Source organism: Pseudochaenichthys georgianus, chromosome 1 (genome assembly GCF_902827115.2).
Source record: "Pseudochaenichthys georgianus chromosome 1, fPseGeo1.2, whole genome shotgun sequence".
Lineage (NCBI taxonomy): Eukaryota > Metazoa > Chordata > Actinopteri > Perciformes > Channichthyidae > Pseudochaenichthys > Pseudochaenichthys georgianus.
Genome location: NC_047503.1, coordinates 8603352 through 8631156, shown reverse-complemented (window position 1 = coordinate 8631156; position 27805 = coordinate 8603352). Strand labels below are relative to the sequence as shown.

The 27805-nt window shown below is 40.9% G+C and overlaps 1 protein-coding gene across 2 annotated transcripts in view; it reads left to right on the top strand.

The window, feature by feature from the left end:
- Positions 1–27805, top strand: part of sorcs3a (sortilin related VPS10 domain containing receptor 3a) — a 349991-nt gene that overhangs the window by 211621 nt on the left and 110565 nt on the right. For both annotated transcript variants that reach the window (XM_071204106.1, XM_034082424.2), the window contains exon 4: positions 7342–7500. In XM_071204106.1, the coding sequence (XP_071060207.1) occupies positions 7342–7500 (159 nt within the window). The remainder of the gene's footprint in view (positions 1–7341; positions 7501–27805) is intronic.

Genomic DNA, 27805 nt, shown 5'->3' with positions numbered 1-27805 from the left:
GATGTGGAAATAGCTGCATTCGATCAGCCGACTGTGTTTTGACAATAAAAGTCGTTTCTTAGTGAATGTCCTGTACTGGTCTTAAAATCTCATAGCATCAGCTTTTAATGTTCCTCTTGGATGTTCTTCTTGACCCTCAGAGAAGGAGAACATGTCGTGTCTTTCAGGCATGTCCTTTCCTAACAAAAACTACAGGAAACATAAAACATATTATTGCAGAACAAGTGTGTTATGAAAGCAGTGTGTTTAGGGGCTGTAGATATAATTATTTTGTAATTGTAATGTTTTTTTTTATTTCAACAGTGAGCTACAAAGACAATCAGATTATGAATGAACAGTATGAAGCTCATCAAAATTGAAATATATGTTATTACCAAAATAATATTTAACTGTTATCAAAACCAGTGACGTGCGGTGAGGTTCATGGCTGGTGAGGCACTGACTCGTTCAGAGTCAGATTTACAAATATTATATTTTGACCTTAATCGAAATATTCGGTTATTTTCAAAAGCTTTTTTAGTCTGATGCTTCGATTCATTTTAAACAGACCGTTCAACAAAAGGATACCCAAAATCTAAATATTGGATTGTTCTTTTAGTAAGATCCCATGTTCATTACAATTGGGGTCTTACCTTAATTTGAAGATGAAGTCCATGCTATCCTTCTGGACAACAATCTCTATTACTTTTTTTTAAAAGTCCTCCTTATCTTCCTCTAGTTTCAAAAGTCTAGTTTGTTGTTTGCGTCTACCGTCTCTGCAGAATAACAGTAGCAACAAGAACTGTGGGCTCACGTGCGCCCCCTTCAGTGCGGCAGGGGTTATGGCTGCCTCCCCTGGTGCTTTTTTCATTGCCGTTGTATGATGAGACCAGCGAGCCTAAATATCATATATATGTGAAATAAGTTATTTAGAGACTATGGATGGCAAGGATAAATGTAATAAAGGGATCTACAAATATTACATTGGTGACATACAGTGAGATGGTGCAGGCATGCGCTTAGGGCCCGCTTTCCAGCCAGTTTCTGTGGGGTGACGCATTCTGAGGTGAGGCAGAGCTCATCTGTGCCTCACGTTACCCCACAGTAACTGGCCTGAGCGCGCTCACAAAATAAGTGCTCGCGCTACATTAGTGCCCGCGCTCCAGCCAGTTACGGCCCCTACACACGGCGGTGTGCGTTGCCGCTTGGCGGTGGGCGTGTCTTGAGCTTGGGGAGTCAACACGAGCAGCCCGACCAACAACCAACCACATGAATGTCCCGCCCCGGAGATACAAAGCAAAGCATTCATGCTAAATATACTATCTATGCTTGCTAGCTGTCCATCCAAACGAAATACACTGGATATAAACTCCCCAAACAAGCGAAAACCTACCAGTTTCCCCCACTGTCTTTGCCACCTCCCCCCATGCCTGGCTCCTCCGGTTTGTATCCCTGTATGTTCCCTACCGCCACGATCATTTTCTCCTCCTTTTGTTGACATATGGGAAATAACTGCGGTCTGGCTCTCCCAACATACACCCGGTTTGATTGGCTACTGCTTGTACTGTCAGATTTACATACGAGGGATTTGATTGGCTGACGCCTCCGTCGAGGCGGCAAAAGTAGAACATTGCTCTACTTTTGCAGCGAGCACCTCGAGAGAAGCTACGCTTTGCTCCCACAATGCAGTTCGGCGAATCGTGACGTCACCCCATTCAGAGTGAATGGGCAGAAGCGTTGAAGCGGCAACGCACGCCGCCGTGTGTAGGGGCCGTTACGGCCCGTCCACACTACAGCGTCGACAGCGTGGACAACTCCAATCTGTCCATTCACTTTGAATGGGGTGACGTCACGTTGCCTCGCTTTTTCGCCGAACTGAATTGTGGGTAGCAGAGCGGTCCGTCTCCGCCGGAGACGCCGGAGTAGCCAGCGCCAGCCGGAAAATCTGACAGCTCAAGCCGTAGCCAATCAAACCGCGTCTAAGCTGGGAGAGATATCCCGCCGTTCATTTCTATATTTCAAAAAAAGTTGGAGGAGAAACTAACTATCGCCGTAGCAAATCACCCGGTTTTGTATGACCAGACCCTCTTCACCTACCGGGATACAAACCGGAGGAACCAGGCATGGAGGGAGGTGGCAGAGACAGTGGGTGAAACTGGTAGGTTTTCGCCTGTTTGGGGAGTTTATATATATATATTGCTCCCATAAAATCCCCGGGGTTCTTTGCTTTGTATGTCAGTGGCGGGAGATTCATGTGATTGGTTGTTGGTCGTGTTGCTTGAATAAAATCCCCAAGCTCCAGACACGCCCAGCTCCAAGCTTTTTTTGAAGCTGTAGTGTGGACGCTCCTTTACTGTGGGCTTATGTGAGGCAGAGCTCGTCCCTGCCTCACTCCTCATCGCTCCCATGTAGTTGTAGCGGAGCTCGGCCAATTTGCTGATTTTGACTATAAAAAGCGATTGGAATCAAATCACATTTACAACACAGATCAGTGGAGACATTTTATTATTATTACTATTTAGTTTTTCTTTAGTTGGTTTTCCGTTACATTGGAGTATGAAAGGGGAAGCAGATGAAAGAATAACTTTTACCACGTTTTTACAGACAATATTGAGAGATAACTAGTAGCAGTTCTCACTATGTGTTAAATATCTTTGCCTTCAATACATTAAATTAGAAAGCTGACAAAGTCAGCTTTGCTAAATATCTAAACTTTTTGCATGGAAAAAACCCTCAACTTAACTGATGTGTAGGTGATCTAGTATTTAGTATTCTTTAATGGAATGTATATCAGTGTATTCAAGTCAATACTTCATTTATTTAAACTAGGGATGCACGATAATTATCGGTCCGATATTAGGAATTATGACGTCATCCCGATAAACCCGATACAAGTATTAATAGCCCCGATAATATACAATATATTTTTTGGGTAAAAAAAAAGAAAAAAATACTGCGGTGCGGGTGGATTGGGATGAGGGGCGCTTGTTTTTCACTCGGCTCCTCCCGTTTTGCCAGTACTGTGGTATTAGTGGTTTAGGAAGAGGGGAGTTCTTCACAAATCCAGCGCTCCCTAACTCATGCCTGGCTGTGACGTAAATGGTGTGCGGCCGTGAAGCCAGGACAGTAAACAAACATGTCGTCGGTGGTATGGGACTATTTCAAAGTTTCAGAGTTGGAACGTTCGCTTGCTATTTGTAACAAATGTAATGCAGAAGTTCCACGAGGAGGGAAAAAGGCAACGAGCTACAATACTTCGAACCTGATCAGTCACCTGAAACATCGCCATCGCTTCGATGGTGTGTTAAAAGCGTACGAAGACGCCTGCGCTGCTAAACTAGCGGCAAGTCCAAAGCCAGCTGCAAAGGCACCGGGGATTTTATCTATCGACGAGACTTTTGAAAAAGGCAAGAAGTTTGCCAGTTTTGCAACTCAAGGCATATGCTCGAACCGGAGCTGCCTGGACGCTGCAATCATGTTGCGCACTATCTGTGCTGAGTGTGCTGACTTTTCGTACAATGTCCCACTGTCTGGCTGCCTGCATAAAGTCAAGTGTTCTGCGCAGTTGTGGCGAAATGTCGCTCCTCTGTTTTCATTTAAACGGCTCCTTATATCCGTTAGCGCAGCTAGCTAGCACCAGATGCTAACAACAACAATGCACGTAAGGTCTCTCTCGCTCGCTTGGGCCACACATACACACACCCTCCCGGTCCTCCAGATGGCCAGTTGGTGCCTGCCGGTGAGCGTGGAAGTGTGGTCTGCCACAAGTGGGCGGCAGGAGCGGGGCTGTCAGCATCAGCTTGTAGATGGTATTTTAAACTCGATGCGCTCTGAAACTACGGGGCGGCCAAGGAAAAAAAATAAACATGCGTTAATCGCGTTAAAATAATTAGTGGCGTACATTTTTTTTTATTATCGGTATCGGTCTTGAGAAGCAGGAAGTTATCGGTATCGGTTTCAAAAAAAACAATATCGTGCATCCCTAATTTAAACCAATATCTTTCTTGATTCTTTGTACAGTATGAAAAAAAGAGTCTTTGTACCTGTGCTGAAGTTCACTGCTGTGAGGAGTCCAGTTCTGTCTCTCACTCTCTATTCCAGCCTGTCTGCATCACCTGGACACCTTAAACAAACAGATATATATGTAAAGTACCATGTGTACAAACAATATAACTGATTATCTTCTGTTGAACATGTTGGATTGTGTATTGTCCGAGTCAGGGTCCTTTTTATTTTACTGTAACTTTGGAAGTTGTGTTTACTGTTTATTTGATACCCATTTGGTAATGCAATTAATAAAAACAACAAGGTTTGGGTTCGTTCTCCAGATGACTGTGACGTTAACGTGTAAGCTCAATAATGAACTCCTGCTCAACCAAACCATATTGTAATATCTAAGTAATCATCTTGAAAGCTGACATTAAACGTGGGGTAGGTAAGTTTGAGAAACCCGCTCGAGATCGCTAGAATTTGAAAATACACAACTGGAGAAAATCTTCCACTTCCTTATAGAGCCCCTCCTCCAACACACACATGACCAATGAGGGCACGAGATAAGTTTGTGCCCCGATGGAAGGCTGACAGGCAGGTAGGCCATCGGATTGGTTGTACTTTTTACAGTATTACGGCTTCTACAGATGCAATTTTTTTATGGATTTTTTGTCAAAGCACTTAAGATATTCATTGCTATCGGGATGTTAAGAGCATTCCATGGAATATAACAAAAAGTGTATCTCGAGCCGGTTTCTGAAACTTACCTACCCCGCCTTTAATAATTGTAGTATACACACTTCTTATTGTGAGGTTGATTTCACATACACTACTTCGACGTTAGCTTGTCTACATACTTGAGCATAGCCAATTTAAATTAACCTTAGCGATGCATACAGTTCCTACCTACATAATAAAATATCTCTCTAAGTTACAAGGATGACCTTATTTTATTAACCTCGAACAGAAGCCGTTTGTTGTACAGTAGTATCCCACATAACGCTTAACACTTGTCTATTTCGTTTTAACCTGTATATATACAGTCTATGATTTTAACTTGTAGGCTACGATTAGCATTGTTAGCACCGATGTAGATACCACTCGCTACACGCTAACCCAAGCCTTAACATTCATTACGTAGCTTATTAAAATCATTAACACATAAATAAAGTACTCGAATTTCACTTACCGCAAAACCGCATTCATGCACCGTCTGTTTTAACCGCAGAGCGAGTCACAATAGTCCGATATATAAGCATGAAGAACAAACAAACAAACAAGGCTTCAAGTTGTGTTCCCTGGATGAGCTGACCAGGCAGAGTCCCAGTAGCTTCACGGAGCAGCTAGTAGAGAGACAAGAAGCTAGCAGCAGCAGTCACTTGACAAAGCTGTCACTCAATGTGACCATGCCACCAACAAAAAGCAGTTAGATAAAATTAGCTGCTAGCTAGCTGAGCTAAGCTAACTAAGTCCAACGGCTAGCAGCTGCGAAGATGAGACCGAAACAAAATCGATGAGACCGAAACAAAATCCTGCCACCAGAAACCACTGCATACAAATTGCGGATGTTAGCAACATTTCTAAAATGTATACTTTTTGTCTATTGGTTTGTGTAGTTTAGTACTGTTTTCACTGAATGCTACTTCAGTCACTTTGCATTTAGAAGTACTTCACAATGCTGCTACTGATTTAAAAAATAAAAATACTATGCACTTAACTATTTTATTTACTTGTGTTTACCTATACCTTTATAATGTTAACTATACTAATTGCTTTTGCCTATAACCTGTGCTGTAACAATGGAACATTTCCCTGCAGTGGGGCTAGTAAAAGTGATTACATGTCAGTTTTTTAGATTGTCTCCCAAGCAATTAGAAAACTCCCGCCTTACAACACGTTTAGTCGTGTCCAACCTTCATTACACATCAAAACTGTGTAATACATTATTTGTAATAGTTATTTTCATTGTTTCTTTTTATTTAACTCCCCGCAGACGCACCTGTCAATCAATCAGGTGTGACATTCTTTTTTTAAAGGTTGTCTCCCTGTCTAGTTTCTTTCATAATTATTTTTACAATGTATTTTAGTGCCTTTATTAGAGAAAACAGTGTTGAAGGGAGGAGATAGAGGGGATGACATTTGAACCCCCGTACTTGGCGGCGGTCACCGCTTAAGGGCCGCTAGCTCTAATCACTGCTATAACATTACATTACATCTCTAGCTATTTAGTTTATCCTTTATTTTGTGTGCACTGTGTGATTTTACTTAATTGAGCCGTACATAAAACACATTTCCCCATTGATCGACCAGCTTAAAAGATGAGAGTAAAACGTTTATGGATATAGCATATGTAGAGTTAAATAAACACTACTAATGAGTTATGTGTAATAAGGTCAACCCTTTTATTAATTGCTAACCTACACATTGTTGAATATTCAATAGGATGTACTTAAATATTTGTTTTCATCATCTGAACTTCTATAATGTTCTGAAATGAAAACATGTTTTCAATAGCAGTCTGATTAAAAAGAGTTCACCTCTCAACTTATTCCCACACGTCCTCTATTCGAGGAATTCCTGTGACTTAATGATATGCTTCCACAAAGACTCCAAATGTCATTAGTTTGAGGAAACATGCATTGTGCAATGCGTGTTCTTATTTAATAACTGTGATAGCTCTGTCAGAAATATTCCAAGCATGAAATTAGGGCTTCTACCAGTGCGCTGCTGTTAAATGTCTTTCTTTCTTTTTTATTCGAAGAAGAAATACTAAGAAATGACATACTGAAGGACATGCTGATAAGGAAATAACAGTGTATTTGCAGATTCATGCAAGGCTTAATTTGTTTGTATACTAATTACTAGACGTCAAGCTCCGTCACCTTTCTTTTATGTACAGTATTAGAACAGTTTATTGTATGTTTTGAAACCCACATGTGCTCGTTTTGATTTGTTCCGGAGTATAAACTACTGTTGCGGAAAACAACTTTGATCTTTTTTTGGAGAGAGATCATGAAAAACTCAAAGACTACACCTCAGAGTGATAATAATATATTGGATTTATAGAGCGCTTTTATAGTACTCAAAGACACGAAGAGCTTCGGAGCCATGGCAACAGGAGCGCCAGGCTCTTGAAATGAAGTTGGCTATACCGAGGAGCAGTTTGCCAATAATAAGCCTGGTGTGTGCCAGAAAGCAACCTTTCCTGCTGACACTGCTCCTACCTCTAACGTATTTTGCTGCCCTTCTCCTCTCCCCGTCTTTCCACCTCTCGCCCCCTTCAATCCCTCCCTCCCCCATCTACAAAACCTCATACCTACTCCCTTGCATGTGTGCAACCTCTCCTTCTCCTCCTTCTTTCATACCTCTCAGATTATGGTGTTGACAGATCCAGAGTTTGAAAGCAGCATGCTCATCAGCTCTGATGAGGGAGCCAGTTTCCAGAAGTACCGCCTCACATTCTACATCCTGAGCCTTTTATTCCACCACACAGAAGAAGACTGGGCCTTAGCCTACAGCCACGACCAAAAGGTGAGATTGCGATCTGCATACTTTTCTCTACCTTTGTGTTGCCCACTATACATATTCAATAATGCCTATACTTAGATAATTACCTTATGGTAGGGGCATTCAACCATTTTCTGGAAATTAATTCTAAAATAGTGGTATGAGCCTTTATTTACCAGAAATAAATAGACCCTTTTTTAGAATATATTATCATATTTTACTTGGAGATATTCCGGTTCTCTGACCTGCTCCCATTTGCAATGTAAATATGAGTTTTGATGCCAAGGAAAACTAAATACTTCCTTTACTGTTCAACTAGTTCAACAAGTAGTAACAGAGCATAATGGCATTATTGAAAATGACTTGTTTGCATAATTGGTTAATGGACTGCTGAGAACTGTTGTGTTTTTGCGGCCCTTCAAAGTGCTTACATTTACAAGTCAGCATTCACACACATTCATATACGGACAGAGGCTGCCATACAAGGTGCCACCTGCTCAAGAAGACTACCATTTGCACTGTTGGCCATCGGTAATAACATGGGGTTCAGTATCTTGCCCAAGGTTACAGCGACATGTTGCCTGCAGGGGCTGGGAGTCAATCCACTGACCCTCCAAACTGCAGACCACCACTTTTTCTCATCGCCACGGTTGCCCAAATCGCAAAACTCAGACTCAGGTGCAAAAGCTAAATCTTTACTTACAAAATATGTGGAAGACTACAAAAATCCAAGCTGGCAAATGAACTATTAAAAGGCTGAATGGAGATCCGGAACATTCAGGCAAAGGTCAAAAGGTCTTATGTGTTTTCCTACGCAGTATACCTTAACATGAGTCAACACATTCATGAGGATAAGGAAAGAGGCGAAGGAGAACTCATCAGGAAAAGATGACCACGGTCCCAAGGTATTTGTGATGCGCCAGCAGGTGTTATTCAGTGGGTGAGCAGTGGGGAACTACACGTTTCTTTACTGTGGACTCTATATAAGCACACTTAGGTACTTTGACCCGTGCGCTCTTATGGTGTTATTTTATGGAGGCTTCACAAACGTGGATTACACCCTCCTGCCCATACTCAGCCATCCAAGTAAATCCTCAATCAACAAATATTTTGAATAAATAAAACTTTTAGCAAAATGTGTAACTTTTTAGTGCTATGCATCTGTCACTGCATAGCCCCATTCAAACAGCAACAAAGAGACGCCAAACAACTCAGTAAACTCCTTAATATTGTGACTGCACTTTGGCAAGTTATGGCATGACATGGAAATTGCACAATGAGCACCGTTACTTACATGACCAGCATTTCTCGGCCACGATAGGTTGTTTCTGTAAAAGGCCGAATGGTGCGTCGCTTTACTGTACATGTTACGGCCCGAAGGTATTGTGGGACAGCATTAACAATTTATGTAAAGGATGGTCCAGTGTATCCTAAACTGAAGGAGATTATAAAGGAAGCATTGTCGCTCCTTCCTTTACCATCAACATAATTCAAACATTTGATATAATGGTTGCTTCTTAGGTACTTCAGGGTTTCACTCAGTTAGGAACCTTTGGAAGCAAATTGACATATTGACCGCAACCCTCGTAAATATGCTAGGGAGCTAATAAGGGAATGAGCAGGAGAAGTGCATCTACTGATGAATGACGTAACACAAACAAACTAAAAAGAATAAGAATCATAAGTATAAGAAGTTAAACTCAAAGCCATGACAGTCCCTTTGTTGCCTGAACAGAGCAGAGACCATGATGTCACTTTTGTTTTTTTTCTTAAAAAACACTGAAATGATCTCTCATCCTCCGCTTCACTTCCATCACCTTCACTGGGCTTCGTCACACAGTATGGAGCTCCGCACAACATCTTCAGACAGTGTTCTAAGATTGTCCCCCAGCAAAAGGTCTGCCATTAAGGTCAATGACGGTGACCCGAGAGCCAAAGCCATCACGCTGCGGGGTAGGGGACGTGGAGCAGGAGGGAGATGATTGGTGAACAGTGGTGGCTGTATCAAACCTGACAGCGATGAAGCTTTGAAAAAGTTGTCACCGCATGAGCAAATGTCAGAGTTATTCTCGGCTGAGTGGATTTACAGCGCCTGAGATGTACAGGGTCGGGAGGGTCACTTAAAAAAAATGCATTCTGTAACAATAACTAGTTACATGAAGACAAATGTAATCAGCAACCTAAACTGAGTATGAAAATATTATAGTAATGTAACTTGATTACTTTGCATTACTTTTTGATTACTCCAATATAAAATGCAAATTGTATTATGTAAGACAACAGAACAATGTAACCTTAAAAAAGAAGAAACCAAGATATTTGGGATCAGATAAGAAAACCTGCCTTACATTTAGCATATTCAGGCAGTAGCCTGATACAACAACAACAATGAGCACAAACTAAAGTTTAAAAAAAGCAGAAATAACATTTGAGCTGACAGAAAATGCTCCGTTATAGTTTAATACACACAGTTAAAGGTGGGGTAGGTAAGTTTGAGAAGCCGGCTCGAGATCGCTAGAATTTGAACATCTGCCACTTCCTTATAGAGCCCCTCCTCCAACACACACGAACGCGCACATGACCAATGAGGGCACGAGATAAGTTTGGGCCCCGATGGAAGGCTGACAGGCAGGTAGGCCATCCAATCCGTTTAGCCGGGCCGCTAAACGGATTGGTTGTACTTTTTACAGTATTACGGCTTCTACAGATGACATTTTTTTATGAATTTTTTGTCAAAGCACTTAAGATATTCATTGCTATCGGATGTTAAGAGCATTCCATGGAATATAACAAAAAGTGTATCTCGGGGCCGGTTTCTGAAACTTACCTACCCCACAGTTAAGCTCACACACATTATTTTATGAACATCACCTCCTAAATTAAAAAAATAACAAATGAACCAGAGAAAGTGAAAACCATAAATCAGATTCAGGCAGCAGCCGTATAGATTCACACTTAAAGTATTAGTATTCTTTAGTAATATTGTAATGTGTTGTTATGTAACAGTGAACCGATTACGTCTTTGTTCATGTAACTGTAAGGTAATACAGCTACCTTTTGTTGGTTCTTGATGACGTAATCCTGTTTCATGTGGTTCTTAAGCCTGTGCATCAATGGAACACAAAGAAATGAACCTGTAGGTTTTTTACTGGATTTTAAGCGTTTATCATCATGTTATATTCAGCGAAAGTTATGGCTCTTGCACATTGGAATTTCCTCAAATCTAACTTCAAAATCTTATTTCCACACATTTAGCATAAGGTCAATGAAAGCAAAACAATCATAAGGATCTTGACTTTCGCTTAACTGCTGGTGCTCCATAATTAAAAAGCAGCATGAACATGTTACTGCTGCTGCTATTTTAGACTGCGAGAGTAACTAATAAGAATAACAAGTCAGCCAGGTTCAAGAAATCCCTGTGAACTGTGGGTAGGAGTAGTTAAAAGAGAGTTGCTGTCTGCCTTTAGTCAAGGTGCAAACAATAACATTATTCTGATGGATTGCAAGTAGTAAATACTACTTTTAAGTCATTGCTGTTATATTATTCTAAATCAGTCTTTTCCTAATGTTAATGAAAAACAGCCCTCAGCATAACAATGTAAGTGTATGCAAAATATGAGATGTGCCTGACTCGTCCGTGAAAAAGACTCAGAGATCAATGATCGGTTGATTAAATACATGTCAGTCATAAAGGTGGGAAACACATCAGGCATCGAGAGATCGGTTCAAGAAGTCAGATGCAGCTGAATGTGGCAACCCACAGCTCTGGAAAAGATGATGAGACCACTCCAAATGTGTATTACATCTCAATCTCCACATGTACGGCAGCCATTCCATTCCTGTGTCTGTTGAATTCCAGCACAGACACATGTTGTCAGTAGTTTATAGGATAAAATAAAAAAAACATTTAATTGTACTCAAACACAAACCTTTCAATGGTAAAACCAGAGAAACTGATAATGCTGCAGAAGTCTCTTAATGTTTTTCCAGAGCTGTATATTTCCCAGGTCAGTGCGAGCAACGAAGATTGCATGTGTTATCTTCAATAGAGTGGTGCAGTGATGACGAATTGTTGGTGGCCAGAACCGGAAGTTAGCTTTGCAAACGGGCCCTCGATGAAACGCAATGGGATTTCCACTTTGGTAATTCCACATTGGTATTTCAACATTGATATTCCGTTGCCGGAAATGGGCTTTGTGGCCCACACATTTGTATTATACATATGTTTATGATACTTAACACGTTTTGTTGAGAAGGATAATCTCAACATTTTATCACCACTTTGTGATTTTTGAAGCGCAAATGCAATCGGCAGAAGTACAAAGCTAATGATAGGCTATAAACAAACGGTCGTATGAGTCCGCATTACCACCGCTAATGGAAGGAGGGACAGTGTCGGCTTGATAGTGGTTTCATTTAGTCATTTGACAGCAACCAAAATGTTATGATACACATAAGCTTCAGACATTCACAAGTGGATTAATAACTAATGTAAATGTGTCGTTGAAGAAAACGTGCAAATCGCTTCAGCTTGTCTTACCGCCGACCTTATTTTATGCTTCTAAACAAAAACGACTGAACGACTTTAATGGAATCATCACTACGACACATTGGCACCAAAAGCAACAAGGGACAGGCATAATCATCACCTCTGCTACACCAATTCTCTTTCAACTCCTGAATGTGTTATCCTGATCCACCTCCCAGGGCTGTTGTTGCAAAAAGAGAATATGCTCTTCATCTAGCGAGTTGAAAGAGGTTTACACAGATATGATTGCTTCCTTAATTTGACCGGATTTCCCTCGGAGGCCTCAACACTTCATCTGGACGATTGAGCCGGCAGCGAGGAGCTTTAATGTGCTCATTTTCAGCTTGGAACTGGCTAATATTGTTCACAATGGTTCACTCTGATTTTAATCAGCTGTGAGTTGGTACTTAGCCATGCTTAACCGTAGCCCTGAGGACTTCACTTTAAAGCAGGAGTGAAACTCTTTAGACATCGGAATGCATGTCAGAACAAATGGGCTGAAGTGAAATATTTGTTGTAATTTTCGATTCTCTTTTATGCCATCATCATTTCTTTAAATGATTAACATTCAGGTCAGACTCCTCCTCAACTAAATGGATTTATTTTTAGATTCAGAACTCCTGGTGAACTATACAGCCGCTAATGTATTGACTGTGAGGTGTTTATCGAGACGATTACCCATTGATGTAGTCCCATGCTGGCTTCTGAGAATAAGGCCAATGTTGGTGCTGCCAAGTGAGTGAGTTATGCATGACACAGGAGAGTGAAGAATCTTCACACAGAAAATAAATAGGAGTTGTATTTTTTGTATTCCCTATGAACCACCTGAGTACAGTACACTTGGTGCTAAGGCATCTTGCCTACATGTATTTGTATCTTTTTGACAAAAGCCCAGACAAGTACAGGCTGTTATTCTTTTCATCTCTTCACTGATTCTTGAGAGACTTTCTTGCCTTGTAGCGAACGGGACAACTACAGTGTTTACAGCTTTTTATTCAATTCAATTAAAAACCTTTATTTATCCAGGTAAAATCCCATTGACATCAATGATCTCTTTTTCAAGGGAGACCTGCAATTGGTAGATATTAATTAGCATTCAAGGTATAATGCAGATGAATACATCTCTCCAAACAAAATGGAACAAGATACATATTTCCCATTGTGTTGCTAGCAGTGGAACTTCAGGGATTTGTAAACACAATGTTTCTATCACGGCAATAATTATTACCGCTGCAGCTTACGCCTCAGCAAACTTCTGAGACAAGGTTGTGACTCTAATGGACTGTGTAGTAATTACTGTAACTCATCTAATAATTATATCAGAGTCAGTGCTGTACAATGTAATCAAATGTTCGTTCCAATCAGCTACTTCTTCCTGTGAACTCCTGATCTCAGACATAATGAAACAAGCTTGTATTTGTTATTAAAACCTTTGATCTTATTATCGTATTGACCCCAATGTAAGACGACCCTGATTATAAGACGACCCCTCTTTTCAAGACTCATTTTTGGAAAAATACCTTTTCTCTGACTGTTTATATTTTGTAATCTTTTTGGGCTCGCCATCTTCTAACGTTACACTCAGAAACACCATATTGTTTTTCTGCTCGATAGTTGTTTGATGACTCTGCTTCGTTGATCATCATTATCTTAAAATTCTCATCATAACTTTGCCGCTCTTGTTTATTAACTTGCCTACTTTTGAGCCATTTTGTTTGAGTTGGTCTTTGGCCGTGTCTCGTTTCTGAGATTCCCCTTCTCCACTCCTATCCTCAACACTTAGTCCCGCCCACAGGAGATGCGAGCCGAGGAGTCGAGGAGGGGAACCGAGGAGAGAGGAGGGGAAGCAGCAGGCGGTTAGAGAAATGAGAACTCCTCTCCTCTGAGCGGTCATTTTAAAGAGACGTCCATTAATGATGACAGAAGGCACAGCAGCCCTCTGTCTGATGGACAGATGTGTTCATGACCACTTATATATTTACTTTGATTCATTCACAGTGCGGTATAATTAAGCAATAGCTCACGACAGGCCGTGGTATATGCTCATTATATCACAGCTAAGGGGCGTGGTTCGGCCCGACGCGAAGCCCAACGGTATACTGTTTTTCTCAGACGCGGAGGGATACTTACTTGTTGTGAAAAGTAACTTACAATTCTACCCGTTGTATACGCTCAGTATATCACGGCTAAGAATAATAATAATAATAATAATAATAATACATTTTATTTTTAGGCGCCTTTCATGACACCCAAGGACACCGTACGATTAAAAAAAATAAAAGCTAATAGGCAACATTGATTGAGAAAGGGATGGGCGGAGTCTGGAGATGGTGCGTATGTGGAAGAAGGCAGTCCGGGTGATGTTATTTATGTGAGGTGAAAATGAGAGGGAGCTGAACCAATCAGATTGCTTGATTTGACTTGTCCGTTTTATAATGAGACAATAACAGGCTACAGATGCGGACATATACACACACACACACACACACACACACACACACACACACACACACACACACACACACACACACACACACACACACACACACACACACACACACACACACACACACACACACACACATACTATATAAATATATACAATTTCAGAATCAAACAAGTATGAGAGGACTCTCATAACACAATCAGAGACTGGATATTTCCCCCCCCCCTCTCCCCTCTCTGGTCATTACAATGAGGAAAATAAATTACGGGCCAAAAGTTGTATTTACAAGTATTACAAGTAAGCAGAGGACACCAAATCAACTGAGACCCGTTTGTCCGCCGCATCTACGCACTGTACAACACACACACACACACACACACACACACACACACACACACACACACACACACACACACACACACACACACACACCTACACACTGTACCACACACACCTACAGCTCCTAAAGCATAATCAGGCTACAGCCGTTGTGTATTTTATTATGTGAAGCACTAAATGGTCTTAGAAAAATATGGACTCTTTGTTTGTAGATATCTACTAAACTACAGCATACAAATACAGAGAGTAGGCCTGTTCTACTGAGTGATATATATGTTACACACTGCTCTGCTTTCTGCACGGACCTCACAGCTGTTCTCTCTGTAAACATCACGTCGCGATGAAAGCAGTTAATAAAATAATATCCAGGGGATGCATGCAGAGCTGTCATTGGCTGAGATAAGTCCGGCCGTGGGTCACGACCATAGGTCTCAAGGTTGGCAAGTATGGTCATGACTCTTTGAAACATCTCTGTTGCCGGAAATGCATCCGCGGAGGAGCCGTGGAGGACCCATCCGTGTATCCTCGGTTGGAGCTCCTCCAGAGAGCCTCCTCGACGCTCGATGCTCGGTCCTCGAAGTGCATTTAGAGAAATTAGATGTCCTTCAACATGGTGCGCTGAAATTCATTTCCGGGTCACTACCGGAGGACCGAGGAGGGGAAATCTTTGAAATGAGACACGGCCACTGTGTCTCTCTATCTCCATCTCTCCAGGCACCTGTTGCTGTGTACTGTTACCGTACTTTAAGGCGGTGTCTCGCTTGGGGGGACACTCATTTGGCGCGATCTGTTGTTGTGACTGTGTAATTGCATCGAAAAGTCTAGACCCCGAATATAAGACGACCCCTCTTTCAGATTTATTTCTAGAAAAAAAACCTGTCTTATATTCGGGTCAATATGGTACTTTCATTATGATCCCTATATTGCTTGTGTTTGTTATTTACAAAAAACCTTAGTGTCTTAGTATTGCATTTCGATAAAGTTGTGATTGGCGGATTAAAGACAAATGGTCAATTGTTGATGAAGCAGTTTTCAGAAAATCCAGACTTTAAATCCCCAATGAGAGTTAATCTCTAAAAAATATAATTCTTTACTTCCAACCATATACAACTTGATGGCAACTTTCATTCAGCTGTCAACTGATTGGTTGCACATCAAAACTTTGAGCGCAGAGCTCAGCAACACATTTGAGCAGTGCACTTTGCAGAGGCTTACCCCTCAGCTCAGTCCTGCGACACCCCTCTCCCAATAGAAACATGACAGCAACATCAGCTCAGAGCTGGTTCACCTTATATCAATGAATGCAGCTTAAGGCTGTACTTTGGCATAGCAGTATATTTAGCCATGCCAAGTCAGAATGCTATCTTTATGATGTTTACCCAGAGTCATCTGTTGTGTCTTCTTAGGCCAAGTACATTTAGAAATCGATGGTGTACATTCTGGATAACTGTGAGCATTTCTGAGATTAATGTTTACATACTCAATTTGAGATCTTTAACCCAAAGTGTTGGGCGAATCAAAATGTCCAATCCTGACATAAACATGCACTCTTTCGAAACGAAGAGAACCACCATTGTATTATTCAAACTGAGTGTTGAGTTTAATGAGGACAGGGGCTTACAGGGTTCAGATCCAACCTAATAAAGAGCCATCCGCACGGACATGTAGTGCATATTCACTGCTGCACTGCAATTACATTACCCTAGGACGTCACACAATAAACCCAAGGTCCAGGCAAACATTTCATTTGTGTGTTTGTATATCCACTGGAGGTGCGACAATCCATTAAGGCGAAGGCTGCTGTGTCTGGAGCTGGTGTCTCAGTCGCCGCTGCAGCATTATTATTCTGCATTTCAACAGGTCTGAATTTGAACACATATGGGATGCAACCAAAGCCCTCCACGGCACTGACTTGGCAACCTGCTACATATGGAATGATTAATGTCATTAGGCAGGCTCAGAGTCAAACAGTGATAATATAATAGATCATGACTACATGATCACAGAGTGAGCTGTCTTTGGCAGGACAATTCTAGACGGTAGAAGCATGTATTGAAAAGACGGATAAGTCAGGGTCAAAATCAATTATGTGAAAATGCATATTCACTATCAAATGAACTGCACAAAGGAACCCTGTAATAAGCTTGAGGATAGGAGTATCATGTGCGTGGGAGGTGCATCTGTGAGTCTGCACATATGAAAACTTTGCAATGTGAAGTTAAGAAAGGGCGAGATAACGAGAGATGGCACCAGGTTAAGCATGGCTTGATTCATCAGGAACTGTTTGATTGTGGTTTTGTTGCATCTTGCATGATGAAATAGGGAAAGCTCTGAAATCAAAGGGAAATTATGGATACAGTGAAGCACTGATGGCTACATGCCAAGGAGAGGCAGGCAGAACAGATGGAGTGACTTGTTCTGATGGAATAGCAGATATGTATTGTCACTCCGTTGTCAAAACAGCAGATGGAGGTGTGCAGCCAACCAAATAGCGGAGTGCATCAGCAGCAAGGAGAATAAACTTTTCTTAATAGCCCTCGTCAAAGATTATACTTCAGACATCAACCTTATTGGACAGTGGGCTGATGCGCTTTATGTTAGTAAGTTTTAGTGCTGATATGAGTTTAATTTAGGATCCACACAAGGCTGGATTTTTAAGCGGATCGTAGGAGTCCCAGGTATCCTTTCTTGCCAACTTCTAACCCAAATACAACCACACATGGACAATATTAGCTTGGATGGCTTATGGTTTCCTATCTAATACTGTGTGTCTGTATTGAAAACCATGTGCATTGACACAAATAATTCCAGTTCCATTATCTTGATTGACTTTAACTTTAAACTGTCTGCAGATAGTATTTTAGATAGAACTGCTTGAAACCATTACCCTTAAAAGCTGATGTTGACGTCAGATTCCATTACTAATGTTGAACATTACAGAACAAGTGGTTGTTTCTCAAGGTCGAGAATGAAAATCAGCTTCCACCTTCACCCCATATTCCCTTCTCTTGAATCGTAGGCCCTGGCAATATAGGGAGAGCCTTTTCAGACAACCTCTCCCCTACCTTTAACCTAACAATACAGCTTTAAACTAGGCAACCACCATGCTAACCTATATTATACAGTCCTTAGCTAGCATGGTGTGAAGCATACCATTGTGGTAATTATTATCTGTATTCAAGTTTAGTCTGTCCTCTGAAGGTGTTTAGAATTCACAAGAAGCAGGAGCCTTTGGTATTTGAACATCCCTCGTAACCTTTATGTAAATATTGAGTGGACCTCAAATTGAGATTATTTTGCTCTTCAAGGAAATGTAAACGTACCCCCTAACCCAAATCCTATGAAACATCAACCTTTGCACCCTAACTCTAGGCACCAAAAGTATCTTCTTTTAATATATATAAAGAGGAGTCTTACAATAATGACCTTTGCTCGTGCATCGCACGACACACCTTAAGGTTGTAGGTCGCTTTCCTTTGAGTTTAACATGGGGACCACTGACAGATTAATCCAGGTATGGTGACTTTAATTTAACCCTCCTGTTGTGTTCGTTTTCCCCCCATTACTTTGGTGTTCGCGGTCAGATTTGACTGGTCCTGTTTTAACTGCTATTACATTAACACAAAAACCATTAATCATCACCACATTTCATTTAACACCCTTTCAAACTGTAAATATTGTATCAGACTACTGGTATACATGAACAACTGCAGTAAATATATAAAGAATAGACACTGAACATGTATTGCGTGTGCCAGGTGTGATCCATGTGGGGGGAAAACATCTAATGGTGCTTGCGTACCATGCTGCGAATGGATCTGGCCCTTCCTACATCCAGGACATGGTTAAACCGTACACCCCAGCGCGTGCGCTCCGCTCTGCATCAACCAAACGGCTCGCTGCACCCTCGCTGCGAAGGGGACCCAAGTTCCCATCAGCAAAAACACGTGGGTTTGCTATCCTGGCTCCAAAATGGTGGAATGAGCTCCCCATTGACATCAGGACAGCAGATGGCTTACACACCTTCCGGCGCAGACTGAAAACTCATCTCTTTCGACTCCACTTCGAGCGATAGAACTATTAACAAAGCACTTATATACTAATAAAGGACTGGCTTACCTAAAGCCAGTTGAGTAGCACTTGAAATGTTTTTGCTCTATGAAGCCTGATGTACTTATATGATTCTGTTTTCTTCAAGTTTGTATCTTCTTGGTCGAACGCACTTACTGTAAGTCGCTTTGGATAAAAGCGTCAGCTAAATGCAATGTAATGTAATGTTACTAATGGTTACTAATTCCTTTTCTTTATGGCGGTCAACCGGGAACACCATGGGTGTTACAAAGTTGACTAAATCATCCAAAATCCAATGAAAGCGGTGATGAGCAATTTAATATGTTAAAATGTCTACTGTGAAGGATATCATAAAGCCTTAATGCAATCGAATGTAAAACAAAAAAGTTGTGATTGATGAAAGTTGTAAATCGGTCAGATTTGAGCCGAACACAACAGGAGGATTAAGACTGGACAAAGACAATGTTCCATTAGTATGTTTTATAGCTTAAGACAACCATAGGATTTCATTGTTGTATCCAAAGATCAGCTCAAATCTGTATTTTCCCTTAGGCTAGCCATCAAGCCATAGTTCCAAATGTTAGGGTTAGGGTTAGTTGGTCGTACGACTCTGCTAGAATTAACTCACTTTTTGCTTTTCTTTAGATCATTTTCCACTGTATACCCTGATAGTACCCTCTCAATCTAGGGGGGTAATTAGCTGTTCTCCACAGTGATGACGATTGAAACTGACAACAGGCATACTTAATTGAAAACCCAACATTGTCCATTGAAATCCATGGTATACAGTGTTGTTGTGCTGGCTGCCATTCAGAAAAAACTGGGTCGGTGAATAAAAAAAAGAAATCATTTCAGAATAGATTTACAAACCTTGGGTTTTGATGCCAATGGTGGTAGATCCTCTACGACCAACATTAGACTGCAGTGTTAAACGCCACTGTCTGGTTCCTAGCTTGTAAGAGATCTTGGTGCGTAAACAATACTTCACCATTTTCAAGATGAACAACCCAGAAATAGCAGTACAGTACAGACATACCTTAATATGCAGTAGGCAAATATATTTAGTAAACACCCTGCGTCCTCTGAAGATGCTTAGAATTCTCAACCCGAAGGAGGTTCCTTCGATATTTAAACATCCCTTGTAACCTTTCCATGTTGCATGCATGGCCAGTGCTCTCCTCCAGCCGTATGGGCCAGTCAGTCCTCTTTCAGCTCTTCACAGAAAGAAAAGAATAGCTGTCAGATGCAAGAGACAGAGAGAAAAGAGGCTGAAGGTGAGGGGACTGTTAGCAGGTATGTGTGTGTGAGGTGTATCAGAGAAGGATGGCAGTGAGATAAAGGTAGGAACGAATTAACCCAGTGAAGAGATTGAACCAATAAATAAGACCAGATGAAGATTGATGGATCGTGCCCAAAGTCTTAACTCATTTCTATGTGTTATCAAGGCCTCGCTGACATCCTCTTTTGGTGCGGCAACAAGTGAATATATATGAGTTAATCTGTCTGCTGGCTTGTTTATCCGCTTGTTTGTCGGCCTGCTGTGTATTCCCTCATCGTCAGCAGAGCCAACCCCGGTATGACAAAGTAGGTTAACATCACTTCTTAGAATCAAACGCGTTCCCTTTATCACATCAACAGGGGTAAGGGAGAACACTTGAGTGGTTTGCATATTTCTGCACTGTTGGGGGGGGGGGGGGGGTGTGACAAATTATATTGTTGGCTTTTCCTGTGTCTGCGGCGACTGGCAGTAGGATAGATGCAGGGGTCTTTCTCTGAGCTGTTCTCTCGCAGCGAGGAGTCAAGGCTGTGTTTGGACTATTGGACTACGAGTAATTATGACATTTAGTTTAGTCACCGTCAACTCACAAGTGAGCCTGTCAGTGTGGAAACACCAGGCAACATCATTTATCAGAGCCTTGACTGCAAAAGCTTTTGTCAGCGCTGTAAGTGGTTAGCGATGCTGCTAACCACTATCCTCTTGACCTTCTTAAACTTGTTTTTCTATTAATTTATTTAAAAGTAACATTAATATAGGCGCTGTTACATTTCAATTGAGTGCCACCAACACAGTGGATGTAGATGACCTCTAGCTGAAGCTAATTTGCTGGCCGTCCAATTTTAGGCTGTTAGGAAATAAATACACATAGTACAACAGCATAATACAGGCAAAAAAACGGACAAAAAAACAGGCATAAGCAAACAGTATTGAAATGTAATGGATAATGTTTATATTGCATAGTTGATACATTGGACATCTGAATATCTCCTTCGACTCCCCACCCCACGCTATCGTGTCTTTCACTTCCTCTAGCTCATCATTTGTGTCAGTGTAATTGTGACAGACACTGTTTTCCTGTTTGACAAAGTGCCTTGGCGTGTGTGCCTAATTAGTTATGAAGCGTGCAGATTATGGACCTACAGCAAGTGGAGACACTTTTGATCTCCGAGTGTGTCATTCAGACATCGTTTCTGCTCATGCCCAGCACCATGGGAGTACTTATGTTACGTGGAAAGAAGCGCTGCCTGAAAGACTAAAATCAGGGAACAAAGGTATCTGTATTCGTAAACACCACAGATCACAAGACAGGCAGAATGAGAAATACATTACCTTTTTGAATATTAAAGCATGTAAACATGTCACAGTAGAAGCACAACATACAAATATGAACCTGAAAAATATCATAATACATTTAAATAACAATATTTACCTAAACAAAAATATAACAATATACAACAAATATAATAATCAATCTTTGGATTTGCACTCCAGCAAATATTTGGTAATAACATTGACGGTTTTTACTGCATTTAGGTTTACCTACTCCTCATGGCTGTATGTGTTAAAATATGTCTTGTCCTGTGAAGCTTTCAAATGTCAATGGTCAACAACTCGCACAAATCAGAGTTAATATGTCTAAGAGTTTACATGTTTCAGTTTTAATTCCAGCACTGTTAACATATAATGTTTCTGGTGATATAAGTTGATTATACAATGAATCATTATTCCACATGTCCCAAATAACTCCAGTTCACTCAGTTCTAACAGTGGTAAACACATCTTCATGTTTGTATAGCCTTTGTTAATTCCTGTGTTCTACTTGAGGAATTAATCATTACATTGTTGATTCAAGGGCTATTTTTCCTTTAATACGTTCTATTTTCAGTTGTGCCACGGTTTATTTTGGGTTGTTTGACTAACCTCGAACACAATCAAACAAAAGCCATTTTTAGTAACATTGTATGAAACCTTTTCTTTTCTTTTTTAAAGCTAAGGTTCCCTCAGGATGTGACCTGTTTGTTTATTATCACCCCAAGACTTGCATATTATGACATAAGTAATTTGCTAATTGGAGTGTGAAATTAGAGGGAGTCTTCCACTATGGAATGCCATTGCACAATGAGGGAGGAGAGGATCAAAGACTTATGGTTCAAAAGTGCTGTGTTGCCAGAAAAAAAATCTCGGTGTAATTTCCTCCTCCTCCCATGCTCACATACTCTCAACCCCATTTCCCTTTTTCTTTCAATATCTTCCTAATGATCGTAACAGGCCTCGGAGCCCATAAATCTCAACAGCAGGGAATCTAAGTGTCTCATCATTATGCAGTCTCCACCTATCCGCTTAAAGAGCATCCATGTAAGGCCCCAAGGACAGCAGCAGCACTTGTTTAAATCCAATCTCATGTCAGTGAGCTCTTCATCACTTTGTTCTCCTCCTACCTAATCACACGCACGTCTCTGCCATATTGTTGTCTTATGTGTAATGGGGATGAGCTCAATTACTCTGCCACTTGACTAATGGTGATGACTGAGTTAAGTTGACCAAGTCATTTTCAGGTAATGTTGTTGCTGGCACATTCTCCCAGGAGGATTGTGTTTTGATGTCAGCTTACACCTTGGCAGGACTATCGGTTGGAATGGAATCTGCCCATGTCTTTGAATAAATGCATTTACAAAGCCATGCATTCATGGTACAGGACAGCATTTCCAGTCCTTAAGAAGATCAAGAGATTCTGGTTTGTAACACAACTAAATTGTGCGTTATAGTTGTTGGAAACCACAACTAGTTATGGGTCAGATTTGGAATAATTGATTAACCGAATGGTCTCTGGTGGTGTAGTTCAAACAGGTACACAAAGAATATTAACGGGTAACTCAAAAACATAAAGTAATACATTTCCGCTCATATCTTAAATTTGTTCAGCAGTTCATATATTTACTCTGGTGTCATGCCCAGTAATGGCTGTTTCATTTAAGTTGGAGAAAGAATCGACCAATCAAAGTACATAATGTGAGATAAACAATGGTGACATCATCTTCCTACGAGCTAGCTTACAAGTTTTCCACATTGTTATTTAATACACTGAAAGAAAAAGCTAACTTTTATTTATTATTAGTTGTTATATTGAACCAATTTGAAATGACTTCAATAACAAAATATATCGTCCAACTACCAAAACAACATACAATCATATACATTTTTATATAGAACGTGATGTATATCAAAATACATATTTAACTTTCTGAAACTGTCACATGGTGGCAGGTTTAAACAAATATCTGAAAAATGTGCCGTTGTGGATTGAAACTACTTGATTATGTTAAAGAAAAAAACGACCTTGTCGTATAAGGAAAATATCATGGTTTGGGCTCAATTTAGTTTGTTATGCACTTACATTGCAACATCCGTAACTTAAAAAAAGGTTATAAGGGGCACAAATGAAAGGCCTGTCCATCCACCCTAACCTCTTCCCTATACAGATGTTGTTGCTCTTAAATTTGCTCCCGTGATTATACTATGACAACTAGAGTTGTCTGTGAAACAGCAAGGGTAAATATTTGTCCTAATAAGTTGCTTGCACAACATTTTTTTTTTTGCACTAGTTTTGGAACTGTTCCTGGAAACTGCCAATTCAGCTTTTAAAAAGGTTCTGAAAATGATGGTGTTGGGACGGATACATCACTCAATGATTGATGAGAACATGACAAAACAAAAGGAGTTCATCATGTACGAACACAGAGTCAGGCTGACATGAGAAATAATGGCAATTTGCTCATTCATACACGTTCACTAACCCTTAACTCAGTACCTATTTGACCCCAAACCATGATCTTGCCATGAACCCATTCTGGGTGTGTTGGACCAGAAAATGTTAAGCTTCACGTAAAGTGACTGGAGATGGGAACCCGCTACGCAAGCACTTAGACAGATACAGTGGGGAAGTGTAAACAAAATGGCTTTATTTGACCACGGCACAGGCAAGGTTTAGACGAGGAGCTCAGATAAGAGAGACGAGGAGCAGGACAGTCCGGGGGGAGGCTGGACGTGGCAGGCAGAGCGGCAGGTGTGTGTGGATCTGGAACAGGAAAGAAGCAGGGTTAGGAAGGAATATCCTCTCACTAGGAGCCAGTGTTTCCGCTAGGATTTTTTCTCGCCGGTCAAATGTCCGGGCAGAATTTATTTTACCGGACAAATTTGAAACTTACCGGTCATATTTCAATAATAATAATAAGAGTTGTGTAGCAGAGTTTCCGTAAGCAGGTAATTACCGGACTATGAGCAGATATGCTGATGTTTAAAACTCAGTTCACGGGGCTCATTTTTATATTGCTTCATTTTATAATCGTAATCGAAAAATTCAGATTCATTTTTCAATAAATGATTCCGCAAACAACAAACAACATAATTATTACATTCAAATAAACTACTTGTAGTAGATAGCGTACATTATTCAGAAGTTTACATCAACTTTGAATAATAACACGGGAGAAACGGAGCCTCTCTTTTCCCCTCTCCCTCCATCTCTCTCTCTCTCTCTCTCTCTCTCTCCCTCCCTCTCTCTATGACAGCCCGTCAGTTTCTCCTGCTCGCTAAACAGAGGGCGGGGCTTCAGGTGATTATGCAGAGCTGCGTGTCTCGGTCTGACTCAGCAACTGATCTGATATCTCTCTCGCGTCCGGTTAAACTTCACTCGCGTTTATGTCCATATCGATCAGATCCAGCTCTCCTGATCGGCCTTTATAGAGAGCACCGATCAAACTATTAAGAGTGAATATCGGCCGATAATGACCGGCGGCCGATCTATCGGAGCCTCCCTAATTATTACCAGACATTTTGACCGTCAGGTTTTGAATTTACCGGTTTTTTATAAATGTTACCAGCTAAAAACCGGTAATTACCGGCTAACGGAAACCCTGCTAGGAGCATCAAAAAAGTTACTAGGAAAAATGCTAGTAGGCCTGGACGATAGTTTACCACTGAAGAATAAACGAAGAACTTGCGAAGACTGAGGATGGGCTCAGGGGATGACTTTAGCACACTGCCTGTAATTCCCATTCTTCAAAAATCTTTTCAGGTCCAAACAAAATGAAAATAATTCGTCTGGATTCTCACTTCCCAGATAACGTAGGAAATAGCCCACAGCTCACCTGAAATGTGACAGAACAGGCCTCTCCGCACTGTCCCTTCAGTCCTTTAACATGTTATGACCGGCCCTTTGGCCACAACAGAAAAACCAGGAGAGACGCTCAAAGTTTCCAACAATCTCCGCACTTTATTCGGCAACACCAAAAAACAGCAGAGTGTGGATGAGGGGAAAGGATCACGGTCAGTTCCTCCGCAGCAGGCTTGGAGAGAGTCATGACGGGCTGTAACTCCGGGCAGCTGGGCTTTAAGTAGCACCTCCGGCCAGGTGTCCCCGATCACGCTGATTGGACCTGCAACAACATTCACACCCTCACAGGCCCCAGGCTCTGGGGCCGTCACAAACATGCAAACAATGTTTGACTTAATCCACTCAAATGATGCAAATTGATGCTGTTAATTATGTCTAGCTGAATTGTTTCCTTCCTAAGCGTTTTCAGAAATGCAATAGGGAAATCAAACTCAGAACACTATTCATGGACAAAGATGGAGACAATTATTCAAGATTTGTTTCCCTTCTCTTTCATTTACATCGACTCCATACAAAGAATTAGCATTTTCCATGTTGTGACATTCCTAATACGGGTGATATTGTTGTCTGTGGCTATAGATTCCCGTATAGAGTGCCACAGTGACGCGTCCGAAAACCCGGAAGTAAGTTAGCATTTTACCACTTCTTTCGCCAAAAAGCATTTTTACCACGTCCGGTTCCTTCGCCAAAAAGCAATGCAATTTCTCCATAGGATTTTGGAAAATAGCTAGAAATAAGGTCTGTGTTTGACACACATTGAAGACACGGATCACATTTGTTCTACGACATTAAATACATCAGCAGTGACCACTGGTGATTTTTGAAGAGTTTACGTGTCTGAAAAACGATGGTTGTTAACATGTGGCTGAATAGGACTACAGAAGTTGTCGAGGCCGTTGTACGTCATTACGCCGAACACGTAAACACAACCCGCTAAGTTTGTTTGTCCCCGTGTTCTGCTTGAAAGCAAGTACCTGCCTCCTGCAAACTGTTCAAACAAACGCTTCAACTTGTACCATTTAGAATCTGTATTTTTGAATATGGATCTTAAGTTGGCGTGACGTTTGCTGTAGTTCGTTTATACTGTAGCATAACGTTAGCATTTTGCTGCTGGCGATTAGATTTACAATTTGAAAATTCTAAAAGTAGAGTAGACATGTGGAGATTATCGGGCTGAACAAAACGTGATCCGTCTCTTAAATGTGTTTCAACCACAGACCTTATTTCAAGTTATTTTCCAAAATCCTATGGAGTAATTGCATTGCGTTTTTGACGAAGGAACCGGAAGGAGTTTACATCCGGGTTTTAGGACGCGTCACTGTGGCACTTTATGGAAGAGTCCTCTTTAGATGAGCTTTTTTAATTCAAACCATATTTAATAGGAAGCAGTAAGCCTACATCCTTAAAAGCTTTGCTTTCAGGATCTTCCTCTGTCATTGTAATCCGCAGCTAACACCCTTTTGCCTGTGAAATATGATTATGCTTTTAAACCTCTGATATGGACATACAGACTGTAAATAGATACCGTAGTATCATTCAGTGTCATGTTAACTGTTTGGAGAGCTATTTTTGTCACCATGTGATTAAAGTCAAGACTGGTTTCAATTGAGGACAATTTCCTCTGTTCAAATGTATATAAAGCTAAAACTGTGGACGTCAGTCTGCTTTATGACGCTGCTGATATTCAGCCAACATAGTGCATGTCATCCGGTATGCGGTGACGCATTACGTTTTTTCTTAAATCGAAAATGTTTTTCTCTCAGTCAAAAGCGATTACTGTTACTGTTGTTCTTTGAATAAGGGCAGAAATACATGCCTTTAGGGATACTTCACTTATACTTCTCAAAGCATTTAAGAAGTAGGGTGGCAGTGAATGTGCTTGATTGACAGCTGAGCTGGAAGGGCAACAAACATCCTGTACATTGGAACAAACCGGTGCTGGTAATTGTTGTTTATTAGCATTGTAAGTAAAGGATAAAGACCATCTGAACAGATACATGTTTAACACTGGGAAGTATGTTTTAAAGAGGACATATTATGCTCATTAAAGGTATATGGCTCTGTGAAAGGGTAAACTTGCATTGTTGTCCTTTCTTATTATGGTTTTAACATTGGCATACATTTTTTGTGAGGAGATATTTTTCTTATTTTGAGGTGGGGGGGGAGTGTGTAGGAGAGAATTTTGGGAATGTTGCCTCTGCAGATATATAATGGGCCTCTATAAACTATTCTTAATGCTACAGGTAGTTAGCTGCATAGCCTGAAATTTGTTTAGCTGCACACCTTCGTAATGTACAAACCTCCAATTGTGGTCGTTATTTTTCAATGCACGTAATTTTGACAACATATTTGTATGCAGTACTAAAGAGATATGCAACTGCATTACAGCTGGACCTTAACAAAACACACCTGTCACCAAATTGGTCTGTTAACCACTGATCCAAAATGGCAGCTCCTGATTCTTGCCACAAAGCAAAACATTCCCACAAATCA